Genomic DNA, 25,791 nt, shown 5'->3' on the forward strand with positions numbered 1-25,791 from the left:
ACCTGACACACAGCGGTTGTAGTAAGTGTCAGTGCAGCATTAAAACACATCATCACAACTGTCATCAGCAATACTGTGAGCATCACTAACTACACTTGGGTCATGCAGGTTCCTTGGTCTCTCAGAAGTAATGATCTCTGAATGATGGAGGAGCTCAGGTTCAAGGGTTTCCTCAAAGCCCCTCAGACAGCTGAAACTTGTGTCTACTAGAGATCTGGATATCTTTGTTACAGACGAGGACCAAAAAAGTGAGAATAAGAAACTAGAACAATCATATTTGTATTGGTACAGTATTAAAATACAATACAATTTACCATTTGGGAACCTCGATGTGTTTGGTGTGGAGTTGACAGTGTGGGGTTGTTGAAGCAAGCAACGACAGAGTCGGCGTAGGAGGGAAGAAAGGAAATGGAGAGAAGTGGGACTGAGGTGTGAAAAGGTTCAACTTATTAAAACTGAGGAAAGTGTGTAAAAGAAAAAGAAGGAAAAAGGACAAGGGAGGCTGATAGGTACCGAATATAGGTCCTTGCCTTTCCAATTTAGTTTAGCTGTCATCCTGGCTCATGATTAATGAAGTATGGAATGCAAGATTTCCCCTCTTGATACTCTGTGTTTCGTCCACTCCCAACTGTGCTTTGCCAGGCAGCTACAGCGGTTTGGGTATAGCCCAATCTCTCACTGATACTGGAGTACAATTGTGGTGGTTAATGGGAAATTTGGGGCAATTGGTAGATGGAAGAAAAGTGGAGGGATGCAGGACATGATTGGACAAGGTATTGAGGGAACCGGGGACGGTTGATTAAGAGCTGTCAAACTGGGTGGAGGACCACATGGCACAAGGGAGAAGCTTGGAAAATTGCTATCTAACATAACTCTAGAGCACTTTACTTTACATCACTTTTTAATTACAAACATAAGATCGTGAGATCTACCACCCTGATATCTTCCAAAAAAGGGTCATATTTATAATTTTTTGCAATTTCTGTTTAAGGCTAAATGTACCAGCATAAATATACACAAAGAAAGGCAGTTGTGCAACTTCATCTGTTCAATGCACAATATTTAGCTTCTCAGTTCAACAATATGTTTTGCAGAGTTTTGCTACTGCAGCACAATGTTTTTACATAGGCTTTGCCTTGAATATGGCCATGAATATGACTATTTCCATGTATAAAAGTACTACTGTATACTGAAATAAATACCAGTACTATACAGTATGAAGCCATGCATCTTCCGCTCCTGTAAATATTTCACAAGAAAAAAACCTTTTAAACAAAGGAATGGATTCAGTCAACAGAAACAGCAACAGTGCTTTTATTTTGAAACGCATACAGAAAGTGTTGGAACTATTTTTGTTTGTGACATAAATTCATAATTTAAACATTAAAACTCAGGTGAAAGATCAATTTCTCTGTTTATTCTTCTGTGAAACTGTTTATCTTTCTATGACACAAACATATTAACAACAATTCCCGAACCTGCTACAAAGTAAATGCACTCCAGTGTTTCACTTTCTGAATCCATTCACTTGTTCTAACGGGGATTTGATTGTTATCGACAGACCGGAAGATGCACGTCTTCATACCGTAGAGTCCTGACATTTAGTTTAGTACATAATCCGACTTGTATTGAATGAAATGCAGTAGATAAACCAGCCGCTCCGCCGCCAGTAGCGGACACACAGTGCATGTGAACAACAGACAACTGATACTCAGCTGATCTGCGGCGCAACCACAGCCAGTGAGTCCAGAGAGTCCGGGGATCGACAGTGAACGTTTTCAGGATCGACCGGTAGATCGCCATCGACGGGTTGATGACCACTGCTCTAGAGGGATCATTGGAGCAGCGAACTGTGATGAACAATATGAAAACAAACTAAAAGTTCCATTTGGGGAATGTCTTGGTTCTACTTCTAAAGAGAAAATAACTACAAACATTTAGATATGTATAGGGTGTGTGTGTATCTCTGAGCCCAGTGGCTGTGTGGCCTTTTTTCTTCCTATGGGAGCTGACCGCGCTGCAGAAGAAAGCAGCCACTCTGTAACAGTGGCACTGTGGTCTGTGCCGAATTGTATTTATCCAGTTGTGGACTGGCCATCACAGAGCAGATGTGTTGGCCCATGCAAATTACACAAGTGCCCCGCCTATCCCTCCTATCTGAGCAAGTGTCAATGTTTACAACTTCAGCTGAAAGCGGAGTGACCCTTCTGGTCAAACATATAGAAAAAAACCATCACAGTGAATTTGGGGAACAGCAGTCACGTAAATCTGTGTTCTCCTCCAAGTTTAACATCACCAAATGTCCCTAGTCTGTCTCGTTAACCTTGTGAGCAGTGCACCTTTTATATAAGTGCACGTCTTTCTCTCAGTAAATGAAAACCATCAAGTATTCAGTGGAACCATAGTATAAATACAATACATGAAAATGTTTACAAGTTAATGTTTCACAGTTTGAACCTGCCTGATACAAGTGATGAACAAATAATAGCTTTATATATAATTTATGCTTACTTTAGAGTAGAGGAGATGCTGGCTCATCAGAAAGTACCACCAGGCAGCAGAGTGCAGAAGCTTTTTTAAAAAGTTTTCTACAATAGGTTATGTTCATTTTAAAGTTTACTTACCATAAGAGTTTATATGAAATATTCTATTCATAAATATTGACTGTTACCTCATTCTGTTCTGTATTGGTCTATTTAATGTAAGTAGAACACTTAGGAAAACTATAGATCAAGTTCTATGCCTACCTGTGTACACATCTACCGCAGCACTGCTGAATTTAATCACTGTAACACAGCAAATGTAATTGTATCCTGGAAAAACATTTCCCACCAGAACGTAATTGCTTGTGTAAAATACTTGCGTACTGTATTAACACAGGCAAACTAATTGTGTTCACACATGGGTCTAATCGCAAACGGACAGCTCTGGGTAGGGGTCTAAGACTCTTTGAGGACACATTGACATCCGATTGCTGAGTACACATTCTGAGGTGGGCTGTACATGGCACCATTCTTTCAACAGTGTGCATGCAAATGTATCCTGGGCCACACTGAAGGACTGCACACTTGATTGACATCGTCTGCGTAAACAGACGTACTCATGCACTCCGTCAAAGCTGGCATTGTTCACGACATCTGAGCATTTCAAAAAGTCCATAGAAGTAAATCACGAGTAGGTCAAACGTCCCAGGTGTTTGGATTTGCCTGGAACACGCCAAGGAACAGGCCCCATCTGTGTTGTTTTTCATTTGTTATTCAGGGTTTACCCCAAGTAGCAGATGATCACATTAAGCATTTTTGAACAGAATCTTAACCAAATGAAAAATTAAAAAAAATAATAACTTTTATCCGCAGCTCTGGACAAAAATGATTGTATCGTCCCTAATTTAAAACAAGATTGTTTTTCTTTAACCTGGGTTCAGGGCCAGACAATTTCATGTTAATTACAACAGTTATTCTTTTTGAAAAGAGAAAGTACCAAAATAACCACAGAATGTTGCATTATGGGTTGTTTCTTGCCTTTTGTTGCTAGGCCCTGATTCTTTCAGAGTGAATGAATGAGTTAGTCCAGTTTCATATGCAGGAGTTTCTGAAAGCTGGTTTAACATGATCTGCTGCCACATCTGTTGAACAAGAATTATCTTTATCACAGATAATGAGCTCAAGACTGAAGTGTGCAAAAAGTTAACTGTCGGAGAACATTTGTTGCAAGTGGAATGAGAGCAAGGAAGGAATTGACTCACTACAATAACTTGGCTGACTAGTTGCCACTGGAATGTACAACTGAACAAAAACATTTGCTCAGCAGCCGAACACTGTCTGATGGCTGTGAGGAAGGAAAGAAATAAATTCAATACAAGTCTTGCTTTACCTGCACACACTGCAGTCCTTCACAATCCACACAAGTGGGACTAATAACTTCAGAACACACACTTCAGTGAGCATATTTGTTTTGCTTTTCTTACTAACGTATGAGTGATACTGTGAAGAACAACCACCAGTGTTGCCATTTTTATAAATATTATAATGATACTGGTCCACAGCCACTAGAGTGCCCAAGACCTGGAGACATGGGGGAAAACCCAATTATTCTACTTTAATTTCCAGCAGATGAGTCACGGGAAGTGCATTGCTTCCTCTCGCCAATTTAAAAACAATGCATTTGGTGATGTATGTGTTAATTTGCATATAGAGTGAGATATTGTCACTGGAGACGGATGTGGAGACCCATGCTAATGCTTGGTGTGAACTGTCTGCTTGTACTGAGGTCACTTGAAATACATGTTATTGACCGGCCTCGTGTTCCGATCACTCGTGGTTTTCTGCCTTTTCCCTGTTGCCTAGTGTTTCTTTGCATGTTGAGTTTTTTTGGACTGTGCCTTTCTTTTGCACTATGTTTCCTTTGTTTTGATATTGGCATTTATTAAAGTACACCTTTTGTTATTGACCTTCACCTGGCTCCTGCATTTGGGTCCTCCTGCCCCTCACATTGTGACAATGTGTGTCACATGGTGCCCAACAGTATCTTTTCACCCGTAAAAAATCACATGCCATTAAGTAAATCTCCTTCCCAGTCTGCTTTATTTCCATCTCATTAAATGATGATGGAAGAATGATAGGAGAACAGCTTTCCATGTTTTTTGATAGTACCTTGTTTTCTGTTGGGACTAATCTTGGATATAAGAAAACTGCCACTGCATTCCTGCAGTACTTCATTGCTTGGCCTTAACAAGGCTGAGTCAGCCTTGGAGTTTTTTTTGTTTATCATGGCCTCACTATCTGGGCTGATTAGGTGGGGTAACCTTAAGTTACTATTACACCCGGTTCCATCTTAGACATGTCACTGTTGCTGTCACTTTCAATGAATCCATTATTATTGATATGGTGTCATATGAGTCATGATTAATCGGAACGGCCTCAATGTTATATTCATTAAGAGCCTCCCAGGATGAATCCATTATTTTTTGTGGCAGGAGGGACAGTCGACCTGCGATCAACGTCAAATAAGTCATTGCATGGCTACATTTTGTTAAATTAGATGACAACAAAGTCGACCATATACTTGCAAAGAGCAGTTTTCATATCCAAGCTCAACAACTAACATGGCACATCGTGTGTTTGGGCTAATGATTACGTTAAAATAAGAATTTATAGTTAATTTAAGTTAGTGATAATTGTAATCATTTGTCTGTAAGTAAATTACCACTGCCAATTGTTCCTCTTATTATATTCATTTGAAATATTCTTGCTCTATTTGACAGCTCCAAGCTGCTTCAGAGTTAAAATACAGTCAAAACACCAGATTTGCCCCGATGCACGCTGGATTTAGTTTTTCATAAAACTCCCACAGTTGCTTAATATAGATGCATGAAAGACAACAGATGGTTTACGTTCTACCCTTGAGCTATATCACCATGAATGAGATTGTCAGCAGTGGATTTTAAATCTCATGAGAGGGGCCTCCCAAAGGTGCTTGCCAATCCTTTCTGCCTAATAGGCGTGTAAAATTAATTCAAGGCAGTTTTCTCAGAGAATTAGCTGAGTAATGCAGTGTACTGTGTGGCTTATACTCACAGACAGCCCCCATGTCCTCTCCTGTTACTTTCTCTGTTTCACCTCAGCTTATGAGATGCTCAAATTCGTTCACCCGCTGCTAGTGAAAGTCTGCTCTGTTTAGTGTTGGGTCAGTAGCTAAAGCCTTGGTGTGTCTGTGCTTGTTTGCTAAAACAATTAAGCGGAGGACTTGGTGAGGGCAGTGAGTTTATGTGTGGGCTGAAAAACAGAAACTGTTAGATACAAATAAAAAAAGCTGCAACACAGATTCTCACCTGGTTTGGTAATATTAGTGTCATAATTGGTAACCCATTCACATCCCAATCCTCATTATTTGACTGTTCTTCACTCGACCTGGAAACACCCTGTGCTCCTCCTTCTTGAAGGCCGTCCAACAAATCTTAGTTCTGGTCTTTGAAGCGGAGTGATCTGAGGAGCTGTGATGATACACAAGATCCTTTACACAAGTCTAGTCATGGACACCGCAGCAAATAAGACTGATTTGAAATAGCATCACAGCTTTACACCATCAAATAAAAAATGGGTCTGCAGGTTTTTCTAAATAAAACAACTGTAAAAAGCATATTTCATTCTTTAGAAATACTCTCTGTTATGTCTCCCTTTTAAAATTTGTATTGTGGAGTCTATATTTAAGAAATAATAACATTTCACTCGTCATTTCCAGAAACTTGCAGATTTACAAACTGAACATAAATATATTTTGACACAAATAATCAATTAATTAAAACATATTGCTGCCAGCAGATTAAAACCCCCTGTTACACTGATACAAGATCTAAAGCAAAAGAGGGCTAGACCTCACTGCCAAGGTCTAAAATCCAATTTACAGCCGATCTAGTTGTGAAGCTGAGACATTGCCCTCTCCTCGTGTCTTCTTGCATTTCAGCTTCTACAGTGGGAGGGACTAAAATGTGAATAAAAGACTCAATTCAGAATCTATCTTACAGCAGGCTCAAAGAGGCACACAGCAGCTCCAAACACCAGCAGTGTCATTCTTCAATTTCTATCTACCAATCTCTTAAAATGCAATGTGGTCAGATGCATTGCGTTAAGGCAGTGATAAGATCTTTTTTACTAATAATCTGGTCTGAAACCAATAGCAGATCCATTTCCTCGGCAGAAGCGCTCTCTTACTCCCTGGTAAATCTGCATCAGTAATTAACTATATACTTGAATTAAAATGATTCACCAAGTGGATTTGGCAGACCCTAAATACAATTGTGCCACATACTTTAGACCATTAATTTATATTTTCAAAATAGAGCCTTCAGTGTTGATATCAAGCTTAGCATCTAAGGCACCTACTACAGTAAATAAGTTAAAGCAGTTGGCTCTAAGAAAAAAATACAGATTTTTCTCCTGATATTTTCATGCAAAAGTAACAATGTGGAGCCTTTTCTAAGGAAGACGTTGTCTGCGCTGTCTTAAGAGGCATTTACCATCCCAGTCCAACGTTTTAAAGGATGTTCCCATCAACCTGCTTTTCTGGTGTACTGAAAAAAACAAGATATGTCTTGAATGTGACCTTTTTCTTTTTGTATAATAAAAACTATACTGACCTTTTCCCCTTTTGTGCTAAAAATTAAATGTAATATATGTGGAACTGATTTCAAAGCTTGATACTTTATAAATCATTCTCAATCTTAACTTATATGCAACAGAAAACCTAAATGTTTCGTTTTATGTGTAGTCAAACAGCCAAACTGTGAAGTTTGAAATTAAATTTCATGAACCTTGAAATTGTTTGCGTTCTGATGTGAGTGTCTTCAGAAAGATTTAAATGAAATGCTAAGTGCAGAGACTTGTATCACTCTCATCTGAAGATATTAAAAGTAATATAGAATATCGTCTCTATCAACACACAAACCACAGGCAAACCTCATCCCATGTCCTACTGCCACCTGCTCTAGCTGTGGGCTGCCTCCTCTCCCGTGCTGTGTGCACTTGTGTACCGTCCACTGAAATTCAACAAGGATTTTATGCAAGAGTTTGCTGATTTCATAGCAGGTATTTCGATGGTTTATGATCCCTTTTTTAATTAGTGGGGATTTGAATGTACATGTATGCTATGAAACTAAACCTATGCCTAAAGACTTATTGAATCCTATAAATTCCTTTAATCTCACCCAGGTGGTGTCTGGCACCACACTTGAAAAGGGGCACACGTTCTACCTTGTGTTGTCTATTGGCCTATCTGTTCATGTCAATACAATCTGTGATACATCATCTGCCTGTTTTGTTCACGATGACAGTCCCTTGCTCTGTGGTCAAGCCTTCTCCTCCTGCATGCTGCTGCTGCATAATTAACCACCACACTCCTTTGCATTTCTCTGCTGTTTTTAAAGACTCTGTGCTCTATAACTTGGATGGATGTGATGTTCTGTTTGACTGCCTAAATGACATAAAATCATGGATGAACTTAAACTTCCTCAGACTAAATGAAAACAGGACTGAGGTTATTGTGTTTGGAAACCCTGAACTGCCGGATGTGGGCACCCTTGGCCCTCTAGCCCCTAATATTCACTCCTCTGTGAAGAGTCTTCGTGTTCATTTTGATTACCTACGTTGTTAAATCTAGCTTCTTTCAACTGAGACTCAAAACCTTCCAAATCAACAGATCAATAAGGGAACATTTGGACTGGGGCCGCACTGCGCCTCCTGGGGAATGTTTTAACCTCTCTGACCATTACAACAATGTCAGAAATGCTGGATCCACAGAGACCTCCTGTAATACAGCCACACACATATATATATTGTATTTTCTTCTATCTTTATTTTATTTTTAATATTGTTATCACGTGTTGCTGTCTTCTTGTTGGACCTAATACTTTGCTAAGCACTTTGGTCAACCAACTTGTTTTAAATGTGCTATATAAATAAAATTGACATTGACATTGAAATCCCATGCACACTCAACCATACAGTCATTATGTTTTGTCCTCAAATATAAAATCAATAGATTTTCTCACCTGTTTGCCTTTTGTTAATTACCATCCAACAATTCACTCATCCACTCCAGCGAAAGGAGAGTTTGGAGGTAGAGGTCAAACTGTATTTCAGCCAAGTTTAATTGGAGTGTAACTTCTCTCTTTAGTCTTGGATTTACTCGTGGATTTCTATAATACCAGATGGGACAATAACATGGCCGGGCATAATAACCTTCCATTTTTGTCACTTTTCCTCAGTTAATCCCCATCAGCCGCTGTCTGACTAATTAAATTCTATAACCGAGCTTAGCCCATGCTTGTGGATGATTACAGAGACAGTATAACCTCAACATAAATCACTGTGACATTCACACAAAAGAAGCTGACTCATTTATTTTTCCTTTAACATTTTAAATGGATTTTTTTTCTAACATTTCCGGTCTTCAAATGCCAGAGTTATTCTTGTTGCAGACAAGCTCAGTGTTGTTCAAAATATCACTAATGTGCTTTTAATTTGGATGCTATCCTAATGTAAGTTATTGCGCTAGTGTATATCCTTTTAATATGTTAATTTGGGTTTAGAGAAAACGTCTTTATTAGTCTAGACAGAAGACATTTGGTCAGTGTGTAGGATGTAGAGGATCTCTCAGCTGACATGTCCTATTAAATACGTAAAACTTTCAAAACTACAGAAACTAAGAATCCTGTTTTTTGTGAGCTTTGTTTAAGTCTTTTAGAATGACTGTTACATTTGGTTAGGGTTCTTTTCCATAGTCTGTTGCACTGCCGTGTTTCAGCGGTAGCCCACAATAGACAAACAAACGCTGGCTCTAGAGAGGGCCATTCACTCTTTCCTGTGACCTGAAGGTCCCTCTAGGTTTCCCTACATGGTTGGAAGAGGACGTTGAGGCGAGGGATGTTCAGTTGGTTACACTATGAAACTTCACTGCTACAAGACACCAGAGGTGGCAAAAGTATACATTCTTTACCAGAGTAGAAGTACAGGTATTTGAGTCACATATGACTCGAGTAAAAGTATGCATATTGATTCAACCTCTTTACTTCAGTAAAAGTACAGGCTTTAAAATGTACTCAAAGTTCAATGTAAAGAGTACCCCTCCCATCAGTGCAAAGCAAACTGATACTCGTGTCACATTAATATAGTTCAATGACCATTTAATTTAAACCATTCTTACTTCAAATCAAAATTTAAAAAACCCAATATATACTATGAACAGAGGTTATAGCAAGAGAATATGTTTGAGCATGAAATACTGTCCAGGAGGAAATGTGTAGGCTACAATGGAATACAGTATTCTTAATTTAAATAAGGGCAGGGATAGGAAATGTTTTGTTGCCCTGCTTCGTTGTCGACGTTATCAGTGATGTTGACTGATTCTTTCTTCTATGTTGTTACTCCTTGTCATGGAGATATGTGCTGAGCCTCATCTCCGCGGTTGAGTCTCCTTTTTCGAGTCTGTTTTTTCTCTGTCTTTTAAACTGCATAGGTTTTGCATTATATGCACCAATAGATACAATCGGAATCGTGTTGTTGTCCATTTAGGTTCAAATCTGTCCTGATATTGGGAAGACGGTGCTCGATGATGCAAAATGAAAACAATAAATAATTCCCCTCAAACTCATTCACACAAAAGTAACGAGCCTGTTTTGAAAATGTAAGTAGTCTAAAGTACACATATTTATGTTAAAACGTTGGGAGTAAAAGTAAAAAGTCATCAGAAAAATCTACTTAACAGAAACATACTAAGTATTTGTACTTTATTACTTCCACTAAGTAATCCTTTAACACAGATGATGAAGACTGATTTAATGAGCTTTGTATTACAGAGGAGACCAGAGTAGGATCTCTTTGCAGATACTTGTAGGCTGCAGAGGAAAGCTGACCTGATACTGTCCACTTGGCCTATTTACTGAAGCCCATGGCTCCAATTAAAGCCTTATGATTGGGCTTAAGTGCGCCGCAGGCTTATCAAACTAACCACAGCACACAGTGGAAATGAAATATAGTTTGTCAAAACTTAGGCCTGGGCTAAAAGGTACAGAATGGACTGTCTCGTCAGCAGCTTGCACTTGGACAGTAAATGGGTCTTGGTTGTTTTATCGACAATGACAAAGGTTAAAGCTTAAAAACAAAAAGATTGCCTCTGTTCTTTCAGTCCTATCTTTACTTTAGATAAAATACAAGAAGCCTCACAACTGCTGTTTTGTTCAGTTATCTATTGGACATGTTTGTCTACACAAAAAACTGTGATAAATAGTGTTTCCAAAAGTTAGTTATAACCCTTGAGATTTCACTCTAACAGGTGCTGCAAATAGACAATGAAACATTGCTATCTAAGTATTTGTTGAAAGGCTTGTTTTCCAAATCTTGACTATTGGAAACCGAATTAATGAGTGAAGCTGCTTCACACAAGTCAGAGACAGGCAAGTGTAGCCTTTCTCCCTGTCGACACTCAGCCTTATCCGTAGTCTGCATCATTGTTATTGGAAACAACGGAACATTCTCTCCAGTCATTTTTCAATACACGCTCGTTTTCAAACTGGCAACCAACTCTCCTGCTTCCCAGCCATCCGGTGCCACGTATCTATTCTGTCTTCTCATCGCCGTCCTGCACAGCTCTGCACATTGATCCTGCCTTCTGGTCATTGCCCACTGAGGAGGCTGTGACTTTGGGTCTCTGGTAACCCAAACAGCCTCCTCTTCCTCAGAGGGCCTCCACCTGAGTCTTCCAGGTTGACGGGTCTCCAGTCTCCTGTCAACCCACCTGAGGTGTCCCTCTCTGACCTCCTCCCGTCGATTGGCAGCCCATTCTGTATTTACACAGCTCATTGGCCCTCTCCCAGTCTTTTCATGCTGTCTCTGCTGTTGACTTCTTGTCAACATTCCCATCACCTGTTACTGTTTTGTTGCTGTTTACTTCATTAGCATTTGTACCAGAAAATGTGACTGCACGTCTGCCTGCTTATCTGCATGTTCAAATCTGTCTCCATTTGTTGTGACATACAGAATAACTGAATTTCTCCAGCCAGTCTGGTTTCATGCATTTGGGTTCTCTATCTTGTTGCCTGCTGCTATACGTGTGACAGTGTATGCATATCAAGAATTAATAAGTAGCTTATTGCTGAAAAGATGCAGATGATAAATAGTGTAAATGGTGATTTCATTACTCTTTTGTGGATTATAACTTAAACTCTGAAGCAAGGGAAGTCATCTGATATTGCTGTCGATCAACTATCTAAAAAATGTATTATGATTCATCCTAGCAAAGGGTATCAAGGGGCTGAGAGGCTTAATGTCTCATGTTGTGAGTTCAGCTTTTGCTTGCTTGAGTGCCCATTTGCTCCTGTTGAGCGGATAGTGTGTATTTCACTTTCATTTAATTACTTTCTGTGGGTAGAAGATCATACGCAGTGTACAAAAACTACATTTTTCATTCTGATTTATAGTGCATCAATGGAATGCCACAAATCTATGTTGGGAGCTTTTTGCCAATATTATGATAGGAAAAGTGGAAAAAACTGTTGGATTCAAACCCACTGCATTAAGCCTTAATGGTAAGCACTCTCCAAGGTGATCTTCTTGAAAGCTTGAATTGCTTAAAAATACGAAAAGGTGATGAGGCTCTTGATCGCTAGGCTCTACATGCAACATCAGTTCACCAGACCCCTGTCACTAAAGGGACATCGGCAATTAAAACCTTGCATCTGGAGGGTAAAAAGGAAAACGATAGGCAGGCTACAAATTGACCAGCTTGAAAAAAATAATTGGGAACATTTTAGAGAACTGCAGAGGTCCAGAGTGCCACTTGGCTGGAGAGGAACTTTGGAATAGGAGGTGTTAGATGATTATTTTTAGACATTATTTGCTACCATCTTCCACTCTTACTCTCTTGCTCACACTTCACCAAAAGCATCAGATACACAGATGGGTCAACTTAAACATTGACTTCCTAATACTATGTTGTAGAATAATGGTGAATTTAGAAATACTGTGGACTTTAGCTTCTGCATCTTTTAAGTAGAGTTTCAGTGAAGTATTAAAATAGAATATTAATAAGGGCTGAAATTCATGATACATGTCATTTGCAAGTTTGTCATATCTTGACAATTCTAGATAATTTATTATGATTTCAAAATTTCAAAATGATAAATAAGTAATTTCCCCAAAAAACAATTTAACTTAACATTTGTTTGACCAGCAGGCCAAAGCTAAAAAATATTCAATTTACAACAATGTAAACCATCAAGGAGTAGCAAGGACATGGCATATAAGAGGCCTTTAAACAATTGATTATCAAAATGGGGGATTTCTTTACAAAGAGTGTCAAGCTAATGGTTTTAGCCTCGACTTTTCTGTGGAGCAGCATAACTTTCAAAAGGTTTCGTTTCACTTTTACACTAAATGCTATAACTGGTGTTCAGGCACATAGGATAACAAAACTTGCCCACTGGCCCCACTGGTCTGTTTCATATTATAACGGACATAAAAACTATTTGGTTCATTTTCACGTGTTGGCGGTCTTACCCACGTTCGTCAAATAAAACTCCCCTTTGTCTTGGTCTGAAGGTGCAGTTGTAAAGTGAAAGTTTCAGCTCCGTGCAGCAGCAGATTCACATCATAGAGCAGCAGAGTCTGATCACATAACAAGAGGTGAGTTGATTGACAAGGTAGAGGTTAAGGGTAGTTAAAAAAGTAATGTATGTTTTTCACGAACAGATGCATGGGTTAACGGGGTTTGAGAGAGAGAGAGAGAGAGAGAGAGAGAGAGAGAGAGAGAGAGCTCTAATCAAGCAAGAGAGCAAAACCCTAAGATTATGTAACTGTGTAAGAACTAATTGAACTATGGCTGGACTGCTCAAAACTTCAAGTGCACCACAATAGATAGATAAACTTTATTACAGGCTCTAGACCCAATAGCAAGACATACACCATAAAGAAAAAAGAAAACAGATACATAAACACATACAAACATACTCTTATTCATGAGAGTCTTAAAAGGCACCCATACCAATGTTTCCACAGATATGATTGATATCTGACCAAGCTGCACCTGGGGCTTGTGAGCATCATTATAATACAGTTTTGTGATTCATCAAGTCGAGACATAAACTTAAACATCAGGTTCCTCAAGAGAGCCTGTAAAGTGCTTAGCCCTGAGTCACAAAAGAGCTTACTAGCACTGCTACACCTGGGCTTTTTCAGCAGTATCCTCAGACAGTCATTGTATGCTACCTGAAGTTTGCGCAGGGTCTCCTTTTTGTAGCTGCCCCATAATGGGGCTGCATACATGGGGGTGCAGTAAGCACGAAACAAGCTCACTTTCACATCATCAGAACAGTAGTGGAATTTCCTGACTAACATGTTTGCTTGGACATACAACATTCGTCTCTGCCTGTACATGTCAGCATCATCTTCCATCTTGTCAGTGATGATGTGCCCAAGATATTTCGTACAGTTAGATACACAGAGGGATTTCCCTGACAGGTAAAACATTGGAAAGTGTAGCTTCTGATCTTCCTTGGTCCTACATATCAATACAACACTCTTTTTTGCATTGTACTGTACGTCAAACTCAACCCCATACTCGGAGCATATATCCAACAGCTGCTGGAACCCAACAGTGCTGGGGGACATAATAGCCAAATCGTCTGCGTACATCAGATGGTTTAACAGAGTGTTCCCTATCAGACAACCTGTCTTACACTTCCCCAACTGCTTCGACAGGTTGTTCATGTATAGGTTGAACAGGGCTGGAGACAGAAGCCCCCCCTGCCGTACCCCATTGCCTACACTGAAGGGTGAGGATAGGCTGTTTCCCCATTTAACCTGCATACCTTGGTTGGCATACCAGTAAACCAGGATTCGTATGATGCATCCAGGCACACCCCTAAGCATGAGTTTAGTAAAAAGCTTATGGTGATTTACTCTGTCAAATGCCTTAGAAGCATCAATAAACCCTAGAAACATTGTAGCAAGGCTGCCCATCAAATATCAAAGTAAGAACTCTACAGATACTCCAACAACAGATGTCCATTGTACGCTTTAATCAGTAAACCTGAGTTGTCACGTCTACCTGGTGGGAGAATTTCCACACCATGGATGATGATTAATAGAAAAAACATTAACAAATAAAAAATAAAAATTGTGAGGTTATTGGTAAATGCTAAATTAAATTTACTAAAGTTGTTTTGCTACCAGTAAGAGAGCTAAACAGTCGAAATTGAAGAGCCCATGACGAAATGATGGTGGACAGTTCCAGGTGCCAGTGGACTGTATTCATCAATTAACTGAGGAATCCTCTGTACTGTCTGCACTCATTTACAATGTGTTTTATCATCAGAGTTCTGGCTGCCCCCTATGGTCACAGGGCAGCCTGCCAGATATTGGCAATTGCTTTGGTGCGGCTTGTTTGGCAGGCGTCAGAGACCAACACACAATACCACCTTTGCTGCAGGGCCGTCGGTTTTAGAGCAACAGATGTGTTTAGTAATTCACTGCCTCGAGAGACTTCATTTTGTGTCCAGTTTGTTTTATGCATATGGATATAACTTCAGCAACAGCTTTTTATGATGGTGAAAGAAATGTTACCAGGTGTTGTTTTTTTTCTTCCAAATGTTTCTTTCTTTATGATTTCGTCCTGCAGCGAAGCCTCTCATCTGTTTAAGAACTCACAAACAGATTATAACCTTGATTTAGTATGATAAGAGATTACAGAAGATGGTGGAGTAGAACATTAGTTTGAGAAGTAGTAGTAAAAAGAATCACTAAAGAGAGCTGGTTCACATTATCTTGTAGTGTGATGGGTAAGGCTGTCATATAACATGATGCAAATAAAAAATAAAAATTGCAATAGGATCATGTGATGTCTGTTTTATTCTGTTAACGATGCAAATTTAAAGATGGTGCACTTGTCTACTACCTTAATTGATATAAGTAAAGATGGAGAGAGGGTCCATAGCTGCTAAAACATGTTGAACTCATAGATCTTGACTGTGAATCTTGTAGCAACACTATGCTGTGAAAGTATAGAGTTATTGTTCCTGATATAGTAACACAGGCCTATAGAATACCTGCAGACTCACAATAAACTCTGTCGATGAGCATCTCTTTTTTTATGCAGCTATAATTTAGAGATTTAACCAGGGGTTCATTAGTTTGGGATAAAAGCATAAATGCAATCACTGACTATATTATAAATGGGAAATGGAATACATCAATCAGCTACCCTATTATAGCCAGTAACTGTTTTTTATGTTGTGACAGATTGGTGCATTTTAAAATTAATCAAGTCCCGGAGCAATGGAAGATAACTGACTACATAATCAGTTTTACATCATGGCTCAGAATGAACTTCACAACAATCCAGTGATATGTAGTTAAAATTACATGCCTAGATGGGAAAATAAAATATATTTCTGAAAGTAAATAAATAAGCACTGTATTAGAAATGCGTAAATTGTTTGTTTGGACACAGTTTAGCTTTTCATTCCATTCTGTGGTTTGTAATTCACTAAATGAGTTAAAAAAAACACTTATATTTTTCGTGGCTCTCAAAAGACGGATGGACAGACTCACTTCCGAGGACACCCATTGACGACGTACATTCCCAAGCCCCAACCTCGAACAATCTGAAGTAAATGCCTAACCCCAAAGTAATTGAAACCTAATCCCCTAAGAAGAAGTCAATCATTAAAACTTGTGGGGTTCAGAATTTCCCATCCACGAAGCTGTCGGATCCCCACAAGTCTTTAGAGCTCTCATCTTTCACTCCCCATTTAATATATCAAAACAAGAGCCCACACATTCAGGGGAACCTAGAGTCATGTGGAAAGTATGACAGAAAAGGAAAGCAACGTTGACGCAGGCCCTTAGTGGGCAAGTGTTTATCAAGCCGACTGATGGGCTCTTATTTTTGTCAAAGGTTGAAAGGCTTTTTAACAAAAGGTCATTTGGATTTGACTCACTCCGGCTCGGGTCCAGTCTCGAGGCCGTTGGCCTGGTTAATCAGACATTATGCCCTGAGCCCCTGGTTAAAGGGGTTGATTATAGGGGCGGCTCTTATCTCCGCTCACCAGAGGCTTTGTAGTAAACAGTGGAGAGTGAGGACCAAGCATTACACAAAACAATTAGCAGAACATCCCTAAAGGTGCACTGAAGCCTGAAAAACATTAAAAGTCAGCACTGAAAAGAGATTTGTTGAACCTGAAGTCCCACTAACGAATTCAGCTCAGTCTCAACAGACTTGGGGGGGGGGGGGGGGGTTAGTCTGTCCAGCTCTTGCAAATCTTTTGGGTGATATCAAATACAACAAAGGTTACTTTATAGCACCTCTCTCATAGTTTAGAGTTTAATATTCAGTGCTCATAATATAATGGTAACAATAATGTAATAAGGCCAAAAGTGTATCTGCCCAGTCTCGTGTTAGTTAACTTGATGTCAAGAGTTTGATGAGACTTTAAGATAGAAACAAGACTCTTTGACCTTGTAAACTTGGCACAATTATGTTGGACAGTTTTGGCAATTAGATGGTCACAAGACTCCTGCTTTAATACTGTGTGAACGTTAAATGTGGGATGACTTCAGTTCTTGGACGTAGTTCCAGGTCGACACAGGCTCTTCAGTGAAGTGGGGACAAATCTTGTGACCTGATTAGACGTAACCTGAAATTTGATAATCCCTTGGAAAATCTATTTTTATTACATTATTAAGCGTAACTTAATTTACAACTTGCTAGATTCACCAAAGGCAACCTTTTATATAAAGTGTCTTTGTCTTGGTAACAGGGATTTTCACAATTATCAGGACCAAAATCACGAAAACAATATTGCTACAATATCTGTAGAAAGTCAGACAATGTCAGTAGATTTTATCATTAAAATTGTGAGTTTTATCTGATTTTTGGCAAATTAATTTTGCTCAAATTAATACAACATATTAAAAAATATTTATACCTTCTATTCCTGTGCCGATAGATGGTGATCTTGTGATCAAAGATGGTCAAAGTGATCACACTTCTATTCTTATTGCACTTATTTCCTGTTTAAAAGGCTGACGCTGCATCTTTCAGGCAGATGAAGACATGGGAATCTAGGAAAAGCATTATTCTTGTATTAGAGTAAACAGTTGAACCTGGAATTACACGCATGGGGAGTAAAGTATGAAACCAGCTCTTTGGTTTTGATGCATGTTTTATTGTTCTTTAGTTCTTCAGAGTGTTGAAAGTTACCTAATCTTGGCAGTAAGTTGGATGTGTAGGTGATAAACTCTTTAGCTATACGTGCCGTTTTCAGAACACATTAGAGCAAACAAATAACTAATCCATTCATAAACTTTCTCTAACGTATATTTAGTTTAGGAGTGGTTAAAAGATACTACCCCCCAAGACCTATATCTGCTGAGTATCACCCTGAATATAGTGGCATGCACATTGGCTGCTAACCCCCCCCCCCCCCCCAACAGCTTCTGTCAAATTATCTATTACATATCATTTTCCTGTTGTTGACATATTACAGACCTTTACCACCATTGACTCTGTCTCTCCCATATCCCCCTGTAAGTCTCCTTGATTTTAATTATCCTACTTTTCTAGTAGGTTTTTATTAAATAATACATTGCACATTGCAGATTTAGACCAAAAAACTTTATTGAACAGCACTCTCAAAATATATGACAATTTCTTTAGCTTTGGTATCAACATGTGTACAATAATCTATACAAGACCTCCACAGCTGCAAACAGTCTGTGAGCTAAAAGTGAATTAATTAAAGTGACGGTATGCAGTAGAGAAAGGTACCACACCAGACATTCACTTACAACACAGCACTGATGCACTGCTGTCAGAAACTCCAGTTATCTTTGTGCTGCAAGATGGGAAAGTGTAAAATCAGTTACCAAAAAATTGAACAAGATGCAGACAAGCACTTTGCAAACAATATATACAGAACAACCATATATCAAGTTTTGTTGCCTCAGATAAAGTCTATTGTTGCGTCCTGGGGAAAAGAAATTTATTTTTGCTGTGGGTGCTGTTGCATTTTCTGAGATAATGCCTCTGAATAACTTCAGAGGCTGTTATAAACATTAGTGACTTTTGTAAAAGCAAATAACTTTAAATATTATGTGTAGAGGCTGACATCTTTCAACAATACACTGCTGTGTACCCATGAGCAAAGCACTGCTGATCATTTCTAGGATGTTTGAAAATCACCCCGTCACAATAAAGGGCTTGTGTCCTCAATTATTTTAAAGACGAACTGCGCTTTGGATTTTGGATCAGCACATGCAAACTACATAGACTGCATACGCATACAAACACCGCCTTTTGGGGGATTTGGAGCCCGAATCTGTGCAGTAGTGAGCGGGGGATGGAGCTGCCACCGATACACATGCTCGACCAATTGTGAGTTAGTATCAGTTGTGAATCATTTTGTTTCAACCCGTGTATATATAGCATCAAGTAACTATATAACTAATACCAAATGTAATGAAATGAGCACTTGAACATATGTCACTGTGATGTCAGTGTCCCGACCACTAACATGGAGGAGTCACAATTAGGGACCTATGTTGTAACCAGCCATCAGGTTTTTGGGGGGGAAGCAGTCATGTGAAAATGTCAACTTGGAAACCATGAAGAAATTCGGGCATAGAGGCACACATTCTCAGGATTTTTACTGACACCACTTGTTTGTCTCCGTGATGACCACGGAACATTACCAGATATTGCATTTGTTCGACCTCATTTGCATATCAATTACAATCTTTATTGAAAGAACTATACAGCAACCTGCCAACATGCAACTATTTCTTTGACCTTAAAGTCTCTATCCCTGAACAAAATGCGACTGCTGCTAGCAATGCTACATTTACAAACAAACTACTTATTAATCCACTTAATTCGATCTCCTTACGCATTTCAAAGTGATAAATCAAGCGTAAACTTTCAGGGGATAATAATAGTCTAATAAGTCTAATTAAATGATGGTTTAAATTTTTACTAGTACATTCTCAACACTCCGCCTTGTCTTTATTTTCATGTATTTCTTTATCATGTCTATTCTAGGAAAGAGTTAAAAAAAATGAATCGTAATAAACATCTTGTGTTTTTCCCGCTCACTTTGTAACCACAGTCAAGTCACATATCAATGCATCTTATCCCTTTGTCCTGCACTGTGAACACATTTCTGTTTTGACTTTAAAATGACAGAATACCTTCCCGAAAAATAGATATTGCACAAAATAAATTATTCCTCCACTTGCTCTTCTATTGTCACAGCAGTCTGGCAGAGCTTTTCCCCAAAATTGCGTCAAGAACATCCTTCACTTCTTATGCGTGGTGAGACATATGTGCACTTCTTCCTCTGCAGAGAAACATAGACCCCCCATCCCGAGGCAATCTAAGATTACCCTCTGTTAACTGTCCATCATCTCTACTAGCCGGGGCAGAACTGATGCAACAGATGTGTCAAATCCACCTGGACTGGCCGGTTGCTGATCTCTAAGCCTTGGTTACACCACCCCTCTCATTATTGATTGATCCTGGCTGACGAGGTTGGCTATAGCTATGAAAAAGTCCACAATCATCAGCCATCAAAGTGGGCCACTAGTGATACTACGGCAGGTTTGTTCTCTGAAGAAAGGGCTTTAGTGATGTCGTTTGTGGGTTCAAAGGAAGGGCCCAGTTGGGGCAGTGTGGCGGCTGGCTGTCCAAGGGATGCTACCATATATAGTAAGTCGTTGGTCTGGCGGGGACCATTGACTGCTACGCCCCTCACGGCCTTGGTGGCGACCTTGGAGGAGCTCTTTATGCTGGAGCCGCGTCGAGGAGTCTCACATCGCAGCAGGGCTTGGCAACATCTGTGAAACTGGGGCGAGCATGCAACACAAAGAAACATGGTCAGAAATGTGCTGTATACTGCAGGAATAGTCAGAAGACCACAAAGAATAAAACTGTAAAAACAAGCCAAGAGAATTAATGTTGGTCATAATTGGTTCTTGCACCTACCATTGCTAAATGAGTTTACCTGGCGGATCTCTTCTCCTGCCCTCCTCTGCTTCACACAGCACCATTCTGTCACAGGGGTTATCGTGTCGCCTAAAGGTTTTTGTTGAACAATAGGCCAAGGGACATTATTTGTAAATGGTAAATTGATTGCCTTTATATATAGCTTTTCTATTGTTAAGGATCACTCAAAGGGCTTTACACGACAATTCTCACACCCACACATTCATACAACACTTTTGTTCTAGGACACACCAATGCTACAGCATCAGGGGCAGACTGGGGTTCAGTATCTTGCTGTTATATAACCGTCTCAATCTCATGTGTGAACCGTTACTAAATCTTCATGTGGGATTAGGGCTGTTTAGGTATTTGGTTTAGTTGCATCTCAATATATTCACACATCCACACAACAAGTTTTTCCCCCTCTCTTACAGTTTCAGACCTGGAAGCTGCTCGGACTGTGGGTTCAGGCCTGTGGTCAAGTTGTTAAAAAGGAAGGAATTGTTTCGCCTGAAAAACACTGCCTGTCCTCTGATTGTCTTGCTCTCTCGTCATTGGTGGGCACGGTTGCGCAAATAAATTGGGCAAAAAGCTGATCTACACTCTGTGTGGTAGCTTGTGGTCATGCTTGTAGCTCCTCATCTGAGGATGGGACGACTCCTGCCAGACCACAAGATATCAACATTTTTGTGGGAATATCTTGCCTTCACTGATGGTATGAAACCTGAGTGGCTATGGAACATAGGGTTGTGATTTGTAACATTCCCTATCGCATCAATACAGTTAGCTTAGTTTAACCCCAGTTTGATCTTTCACCTTCCAACAACCTGTTTATGTCAGCACTTTCTTCCTCTCCAGTGGGTTTCTGTGAGAGACATGTGGTCAGCCACAACCCTCCCTTGATAAAGCACAGCCAGCACTGGGGCCCCAAATGTTCTGGTCAGTCTTCCTGTAAGTGTCCTTCAAGTCCATTGATTGGATTGCTTGTAAACTATTATGAGCAATGTCCTGGTACTCAATGTGACTCCACCTATGTTGATCACACAGAGGAAAGTGGTGACACCCACTGTCCCTGTTACCGCAGCCTAATATCTCTATTCTGCACCTCACGATTTACGTCTTATTGCAAAACTTCACTGCCAACTCGGTAGATGGGATGCCTTTTATGCAGCCAGGCAGAAAATAAGAGAGTGAAGGTCAGGGTTGGGGAAAGACGTGTGGCACAACTGATTTAATGCAGGCAACTGTAGTTTGCTTCTCTTCACAGGCCTGCAATCAACACTCGACCTTCTATTAACTTTAATGATTTTTCTCTAAGCGTTTTATTTGTCAGTCCTTAACCACCATTTATATTTTGGCCTCAATCAGAGTCCTTACCTTACCTTGACAACTCCCGAGAGTGAGGCTTTTAAAAACATTAGCTCATTAGTTTTAAACCAGCCATACACTATGATTATTCCCATTCGGACACTTTGCACAGTGCGCCGGTAATAGGGTGCTATGTTTTTATTGACTAGTAATTGTAAACATTTCCACCACAGTGTGGCTTCGATCAGAGTCAGATTACGATGCATGACATATTCTCTCGTTCCGACGCGTTATTTGGTGTCCACGTAATAATTTTTTCCCCAAATGTCACCAAAAGTGCTGTTACTTTCCGCAGGGGCCTGTCAGGCATTTTAAATGTACAGTTTTAGCAGTCAGGTCTTGGCTGATGATCGATACATACAGTGGGAGCACATAAATTGTGAGATTTGGGTTCACAGATGATTTACTCATACAGTCTGAGTTAAAAAAAATCATATAGTGTATGCCCAGCTTTACAGAACTGTCCAGAATCATCATTCTTGTTGGCTGCAAGGTTCCATCTGTGATCAATGAACTAGGATTCAAAGTAACACCTTGGCATATTTTAAGCATAATGACAGCTGCTGTGTAACCGCTGTGTGTACATTGAATTAACTTTCTGAGGAACTTCATGAAGAGCAATAAGGAACTAGATTTTTTTATAATTGAGTCAAAAACATAATTTTCTAAATCTGATTTTAGTTTTAGTCTGCAAACATTAGCATCACTCGTTAGTCAAACACACAGCACTTTTTCTCAAGTTTGAACTTAAGTGTTTCAAGCTGCATTGTGTAAGCAATTCAACAACTCTATTTTGTTATTTGAACCTGGTCAAAGGGACAACATCATGCTTTGCATTTTGATTTACTACTTATTTCTCACTGTAAACAATACAAACTCATCGGAATTTTAAAGCCTTAAAAGTAATGTAGAATATGAGTGGGTGCACCTAAATGAAGTCTTGGTGCACTTCAGTGAAAAGGTTAGGTGCATTGCAACCTATTGCAATGCACCTAATTTGAAATCCTGGTAATGGTTAACAACCAGAAAGTGTTCTTTTATTTGAAACTCTAATAACTTTAATGTCACAGTGATTTAACGTTGCGCAAAGGTGTCATTTATAACTGTTGTGTTCCCCTAAAACAGGGTCTGCAAAAAGCGTTTGTGGGAAGGGGTGTGCGCCTTGTTTGGGGTATGCAACAACAGGAAATGAAGCCGAGGTTCTGCCAAAACCTCTTCTGGAAGTGTTGAGGGATGCATTGTGATAACATTGTATATGCAATACTGTTTTAAATGCCCATGAAACTACTACATGATACCTAATCACCTGTGAATGTTCTAAACGAGTGAGTTCGCAGACAGCTAACAGCCTTTAACCAATAAACGAAGCAGCCCTTTCTTTGGTTTTCAGCTATGGATTTGCAACCTCCTCTCGTTTATGCAGAAAAAGGTTGTGACATTAGCTCGATAGTGTCGTTAGTGTATCTCAATGGAGACACTGAAAATGCACAAATCTAGATCGAATTTGGACAAAAATGCGCATTTTAATACCAGCTATAGAAGTAGCTGTTGTTTAGTGATTTCATGTTATCCAGTACAGGTCTACACCTCCACTACTGCTGTATTTTCACCAGCACCAAGAATCGGAACACATCAAAAATATGTTGTGGTTAGAAAAGACAGGCTGTCCCCAAGGTGCAGAGTAAAGGCACTGGAATCTATACACCATCTGTCAGGGTCTAATAAATAGTGAATGGACACCTTAATATATTTTTCAATGTGGGAAACAGAATTCCCAGAATTCTGATTTAATGCAGATCTCCCTGTTTTATACCAACTTCTGCACAACAGAGAGCCACAGCCGCTGATAGACAGATAGGAAGAGTCTGAATAATTGACGACCCCAGCAGCAGGTTGAAAGCATAACAATGCATTCAGGGCATTTGGCTATGCTTAAAATTCCAGGCATTTCTATCCATATCCAAGACATGTTCACACCACAGACCCCAATTTGACTATTTTTTAGTCTCCTTCCCGGGGCTCCTGTTAACGTGGACTCCGATTAATGCCGCTCTTGAGTAAACGTAGTATACTTAGTATACTTTCTGAGTTTCATGTATACTTATAGTCTACTACATTTTCTCATGAGGTGCAATATATGATGAACGTCTTTCACAGCATCTGAGAAAAGCGGGGATATCACAAAAGTCAAATGAACAATCAAAGCATTCCAACTATACAACAATATCAAATTGAGACACAGAGAGAACAGGAAAAAAATGGGCTGATACACATGTCGACAGAGACGAAGATGCTCGGTTAAATGTAACTGATGTGATGTTGATGTTTTAAGAGCTGAAAAACATGACTAAAATTAAAGTTTGGACAAGGACCATATTTTTCTTGCTGTCAATAAACCCTATGACAACACAAAAAGCAACAATAAAATGATTCCAATAACAAATACTGTTTTTGTAGCCAAACCCTAATATGTCGTATTCCTCCGTGCCACAGAGCACCATGTCAAAAAACTAATAAAAAGAGACATAAAGGAACCACAGCGTTGGTTGATATGTTTCCTCACGAAATATTTGCGAAACAATATGAAATCCACAGTTGAAAATAGTCCCCAATAAATGCCCTATTCACTTTGAGTAATATTCAAAAACTACACCGCCCTGTTCGTCTTCTGTTTCTTTTTTAAGGAAGAAGGTGTTAAAGTTTTCAAACTTTCAAAGATTTAAATCTTTTCACATGAATCAGCTTGTGACAGAGATCCGTTGACAGCTGAGGAGTTGTAAAACATTAATAGATTAACCAGCAGCTTCTTGACTTTATTCCTCCCGTGGGATCTAAGTGTCAAAGAAACCGTGTATTGCTAGCTTTGTCCTTAAAATATGGACCCAAGTGCTTTTCAGTTGAATTCCTTGAACATGAATTTTTTAACGCATCACAAACTTAGAATTTCGTAGCTTGACTCGACATTGAACCTCACATCGTCAGAAGCCCGTCAAATGCCTGCAGAGAGCAAGAAATGCCTCCGGACATAACTTAAAATTCTCCTCCCAATGTATCTACGGACAGTATATCAGTCCCCTCTCTGTCTGTAACCTATAGGTCATCTATGAGTGAAGGCTAACAATGAGATGTAAAGAAAAGGGGGGTTCAACACCTCTCTGTGGCGCTGATGCAACTCTCTCCTCTCCCCATCAGCTGTCTCAACTCACTGAAGAGCACTGGAGGAAGATGGGGAGACGGAGACAACAGACAAGTGGTAACGGATGAAGTTAGTTAAGACACAGGCATCAAGGCTAAGGTCAAGGCAAAGGTGAAGACGATGACAGATAAATGGATAAAGCATGACAGGGGGATTGAAGGAGAGGGATGCACCGAGTGTGTTGAGAGGGAAGGTTGAAAATGAATCAAAGGGTCATCTCACGCAGGTCACATCAGATTTGGCGGAGGTTTCTTTGATCTGATCTGAGGCTGGTTGGGTAGAGTATGACAAAAGAGGGTAATATGTCAGGCGTCATCTCAAACTACAAGGACTTTATTTATTTTATTTTCTGAAGCAGCGATGTCTGCTCGGATCCAACATTTTTTTCTTTTTGCCTCTACGCGACTGTACAGAAAGACTTTCATTAGCAGTTCACTCACGTCGGCTTCGCAAGAGCAAAGAAGTCCAACATAAACCCAAAGTTATGGGGTGCACAATTTCTCATTATACAATATCAAAACAACCGCACTGGATGAAAAAACTCAATAAATGAGAAAGCACAATAGTTCCTGCTCCTTTTTAAATGAGTGACACTAATAATGAAGACGTTGCTGTGTTCTCATCACAGCCTCAGAGGAGTTCAATTGCAGTCACTTGAGTAAATGAAACTAAATGCAGTTTAAGGAATCTAAATGAGA

The 25,791-nt window shown here is 39.6% G+C and overlaps 1 protein-coding gene across 1 annotated transcript in view; it reads right to left on the minus strand.

The window, feature by feature from the left end:
• Nucleotides 1-19,666: 19,666 nt before the first annotated feature.
• LOC117778716 (vertebrate ancient opsin-like) overlaps nucleotides 19,667-25,791 on the minus strand; it is a 53,401-nt gene continuing 47,276 nt past the window's right edge. The window contains exon 4 of the mRNA XM_034614471.1: nucleotides 19,667-20,389. Within this exon, the coding sequence (XP_034470362.1) occupies nucleotides 20,108-20,389 (282 nt within the window). The 3' untranslated portion in view covers nucleotides 19,667-20,107. The remainder of the gene's footprint in view (nucleotides 20,390-25,791) is intronic.

This window comes from Hippoglossus hippoglossus, chromosome 17 (assembly GCF_009819705.1).
Source record: "Hippoglossus hippoglossus isolate fHipHip1 chromosome 17, fHipHip1.pri, whole genome shotgun sequence".
In the NCBI taxonomy this organism is placed as follows: Eukaryota; Metazoa; Chordata; class Actinopteri; order Pleuronectiformes; family Pleuronectidae; genus Hippoglossus; species Hippoglossus hippoglossus.